The following is a 4,675-nucleotide window of genomic DNA, read 5'->3' as shown; positions in this document are numbered from 1 at the left end:
AAGCTTTCTTAACGCTAATGTTATAATAGTCAGATTGCTCTGAAGATGGAGGTGATATTCTATTTATGTTCATGTTCACACAGTCGGTGATTTTTGCCGGCCGTCTTTCCTGCGACGGCAGTTTTTCTGTATTTCCTTTCTCCTGTAATATGACTTGATCGCTTTAAACTCCGCACACTGAGCTCTGATTGGTCAGCAGGCGGTGCTTTCACTGAGTTGAGCTCTTAGCCTGCAACCTAACCTGGTCCCGACCAGGTTAGCTGCTTAGCATATATTACCATGGAGATCTAGCCGCTAAAAAGAGAACCAGCTTCGGATGACCGGAAAGCCGGAGTTTTCCCTGACTTTAGCCGCTAAGCGAAAATCCTGCTTCGCAGTATACCCCCCTGAGCTTGTACTATCTTTGTTTTTATTGTTGTTGTTTATGTGTTGTAAAGTGCACCGTTGGAACCTGTAGTGTTTCATACATTACATAATTACACCATAAATTATGACTATAAACCTTTGAATCTTGAATTAAATTAAAATGTAGGAGCTGTAACCTCAAAGGCATATTCTCCTTCAGACAAACCATGTTTTATGTTATGTAATCTCTTTCCTTTTACTAAATGTCTTCTGTCAGACTGTTTCCCAGCTGTAAGCCTTATCAGTACAGTTTTCTCTGTTGCCATGGAGACGTCCTGTTGACACACTCAGCAGCTGTGATGTCATCCGAAGATTTGTATTAGGACGTTCTGTTCGAGTTGAGTTATTTCATTCACAAGGATGAGGATGTGTTTTTAAATGTGATTATTCCAGTTAGGAACTGTTTGAACTCAAGTTGATTATCTTTCATGTTTTATTTATTTCTGTTCTCTTGAATTTGAGGTTCGATAAGTCAAAAAAAGTACAATAATTAACACCAAAGCTATTGTGCTTTTATGGGGACGAAAGAAAGCATTTAATTTGACCTTTTCAGGAATTAAATCCTCATCATTCCTCAGTTCTTCTTCATCTTGCTTGTCATTCAATTATTTTAAATTAACCTTTTGCTTCATGTTGTTATAGCTTAACATGGATTTTTACATTGGGTTTCAGAATAGTTCAGAACATAATCTCTGTAAAACATTTATGATACTTACACATTTTGTTCAGCATGATAATCTCCACATAGTAACACCACGTATGATTTTTTTTAAAGTACAAATCTAATGTTGGTCTATAAAGGAACTACAGCACGGTCACATGACTTCACGTCACCACCGCTAAGCTAAAGGCGGCTAATGTTGGGCTATAAAGGAACTACAGCACGGTCACATGACTTCAAGTCACCTTCGCTAAGCTAAAGGAGGCTAATGTTGGGCTATAAAGGAACTACAGCACGGTCACATGACTTCAAGTCACCACCGCTAAGCTAAAGGAGGCTAATGTTGGGCTATAAAGGAACTACAGCACGGTCACATGACTTCAAGTCACCACCGCTAAGCTAAAGGAGGCTAATGTTGGGCTATAAAGGAACTACAGCACGGTCACATGACTTCAAGTCACCACCGCTAAGCTAAAGGAGGCTAATGTTGGGCTATAAAGGAACTACAGCACGGTCACATGACTTCACGTCTCCACCGCTAAGCTAAAGGCGGCTAATGTTGGGCTATAAAGGAACTACAGCGCGGTCACATGACTTCACGTCACCACCGCTAAGCTAAAGGCGGCTAATGTTGGGCTATAAAGGAACTACAGCTCGGTCACATGACTTCACGTCACCACCGCTAAGCTAAAGGAGGCTAATGTTGGGCTATAAAGGAACTACAGCACGGTCACATGACTTCACGTCACCACCGCTAAGCTAAAGGCCGATTTTAAATTCACTGTAGTATGTTATGTGGTAGATAGACGTTAAACCCTCTTCAGCTTGTGTTTACCACAGACCTTATTTCAGGCTAACAACAGGAACACACAGAAAACCATTGCCCTCCAGGCGAGGGAACAGGAAGTGGTTACATGCTGACTCATTTCCAGGTTTAAGGACATGGAGACTGCAGGAAGTATTTAATTTGACCTTCTAGCAATGAATCCTCATGACTCATCAATTCGTTATCACTTAGTCAGCATAATGTTCAACCTTGTTTCTGTTCCTCGCATGTTCCCGCTCATTCTTCCTCTTCTTCCTCTTCTTCCTCTTCTTCCTCTTCTTCACTCAAATGCTGCATACATACTGTACGCTGTAAAGAAGAAGGACGAGATAATGATGACTGCGATCCAAACAATAAACACACGCATGGTGGTGAAACCGGCATAACAGGATCACCGTGTGTGTGTGCCAGGGTGTTTACCGACAGGAAGAGGCTTCTGATGATGAAGACGATGATGATGAAGAGGCCCTCGGGGTGTAAACACTCTTTATTGTTTTTGCCCCAGCTGTTGTTACGTAACTTTTTTTTACTTTACTCCCTGCCTGAATCACTGTCGGGTCATATTGGGGAGGAAGGATATGATTCATAAGTGTGTGTGTGTGTGTGTGTGTGTGTGTGTGTGTGTGTGTGTGTGTGTGTGTGTGTGTGTGTGTGTGTGTGTGTGTGTGTGTGTGTGTGTGTGTGTGTGTGTGTGTGTGTGTGTGTGTGTGTGTGTGTGTGTGTGTGTGTGTGTGTTCCCCTAAGTGTTCTGTGCTGCTTAGCCCCGATATATTTGATTCCCTGTCTTATGTAATATAATTTGTGGAACCAAATAAAGTATTCGTGTGTGTGTGTGTGTGTGTGTGTGTGTGTGTGTGTGTGTGTGTGTGTGTGTGTGTGTGTGTGTGTGTGTGTGTGTGTGTGTGTGTGTGTGTGTGTGTGTGTGTGTGTGTGTGTGTGTGTGTGTAAACATATAAGTGAAAACCTGGATGTCCCCCTTAGGATAGATAAAGATTCATCCTATTTAAATGACTACCTCATATCAGTGGAACATTTATTTTAAATATGTTTTAACTTAAGGCGTATATGTTGACATTCTGTATGTCATTTTTTTAAAGGGTCCACAAATGAAATGATGTTTAAATGCTTCACATGAAATAATGATATATATCTTAATAACCAGAGCAGGACAACTGAGTACCTTTGAATGTGTTTATTTCAAATATTCACACAAAATGATTCATCATTCAGGTAGAAAGCAGCTTTGAATGTGAGGTAATATTATCGTCTGATATGACACATCACATTTCAGTGACTGTACTTCTCCTCTCCAGACAGCTCGTGCTGGTGTTCTCAAAGCACCACGTGATCACAGGAAAGTCCCACAGCAGTAGTATCGATCTACCAAAGTCCACAGCAGCATTTGAATGTGTGTGTACGTGTGTGTGTAAGTCCTTCCTGTTTGAGTTGTTTGGCAGGACATCCCCTAAAGTCATATGAGTTCATGTCTTCTTCTGTGACTCACGTGCTGATTCACACACTCACACACTTTGAGTCCGCGCCAGCTCGGACTCATCCAAAGTGTGAATCACCAGGAAACAAAGAATACAACACCCTTTAAGTTTCTTCCTCTTCTCCCAGCATGTGCTCCGTCGGGCCTGGTTCCTCTGCCTCTCCAGGGCTCCTTCAGCAGCCGGAGAGCTCGCACTGTGGCCCGGGGAATCCTTCAGTCCCGGGACCGGCGGTGTCGCTCAGCTCCTCGGTGCGTAAAGGCGGTCAAACCAGCCCTTTGTCGGTGACGTAAAGTTCAGAATCACTCCATTACATAGGAGGCTGTTCTGTCCCCTCAGAAGGCAGCTATCGCCCGGTTCAGATTCAGAGACAACGCGCTCAGAGACTCCGCTCCTCGGCAGTGCGGAGCCGCGTGCCTCTCCTCCCCGGGCTCCAGCCTCGCCCTCTTAATGGGCAGGAAGTCTGGCGCCGCCGCGGCTTTTCCCCGGCGTTTCCTGGACTGCTTGGTGGGGCTCATGTTCTCTTTGTCCTCCGTGATATCACCCTCCTCACACCCTTCCTCTCCGCTCTCCGGTTCCTCGGAGGTCTGGAGCTCCGGTTGAGGCTCCGGAACAATCTGTTCTCCCGCCGGGCTGCTGGAGCTCGTCTCCATCGGTTCCGGAGTCGGTTGCGCGGCGCTCGGCATCTCAATCTCCCGGGAGGAGTGATAGATGTCCCGGGCAGACCTCATGACCAGGGAGAGCAGGAGGCTCCGGTGCAGTCTCAGCCCGCCTCTCTGGCTCCTGGAGGCGTACAGCTTGCTTATCGACACGGCCAGGATCCGTCTGGCTTCGGCGTTCACTTCCATAGCGGTTGTGGCAATCATTCTTCTTGTTTTTACGCCGCGTAATTACGCACGGTTAGTTTTGGTTACTTTCTTTTTTTAGTAACGAACAGATAAATCGTATCTGTCCTGAGTTAGACTTTATAGTTTCTAGTTCCTAAGCTCAGACTTCAGATGTTCACCAGCTGTTGTGCTCTCAGAAATGAGAGCGAACTTGTAGCTGGGTGGCTTTTTATTTCCTCTTTGACGTAACATGGACTTCATTCCTCAGTAAGTGACAAACAGGCGCCGCCCACACCTGATGTAGCTACCACACACACACACACACACACAAACACACGCACACGCACACACGCACGCACACACGCACACTCACAGACACCATCTGTTACGTCTACAGTTTTTATTTTTTTTATTTAGAACCCTGATTCTGCTGCAAGTCATTCCTCGCATCCCATTAGATACAAAT

General features: G+C 45.0%; 1 protein-coding gene across 1 annotated transcript; it reads right to left on the bottom strand.

Moving 5' to 3' along the window:
• Positions 1–3,069: 3,069 nt before the first annotated feature.
• Positions 3,070–4,448, bottom strand: ier2b (immediate early response 2b). The gene has a single exon (XM_034079335.2). It carries the CDS (start codon positions 4,246–4,248, stop codon positions 3,718–3,720), a length of 531 nt encoding a protein of 176 aa, XP_033935226.1. The 5' UTR covers positions 4,249–4,448; the 3' UTR covers positions 3,070–3,717.
• Positions 4,449–4,675: the final 227 nt, after the last annotated feature.

Source organism: Pseudochaenichthys georgianus, unplaced genomic scaffold (genome assembly GCF_902827115.2).
Source record: "Pseudochaenichthys georgianus unplaced genomic scaffold, fPseGeo1.2 scaffold_590_arrow_ctg1, whole genome shotgun sequence".
Lineage (NCBI taxonomy): Eukaryota > Metazoa > Chordata > Actinopteri > Perciformes > Channichthyidae > Pseudochaenichthys > Pseudochaenichthys georgianus.
Note: the sequence above shows the minus strand (reverse complement) of the source record. Positions and strands in the feature narration are given on the sequence as shown.

Coding starts and splice junctions, on each gene's coding strand:
- ier2b (XM_034079335.2), bottom strand. CDS start 4,248: ATGATTGCCACAACCGCTATGGAAGTGAACGCCGAAGCCAGACGGATC.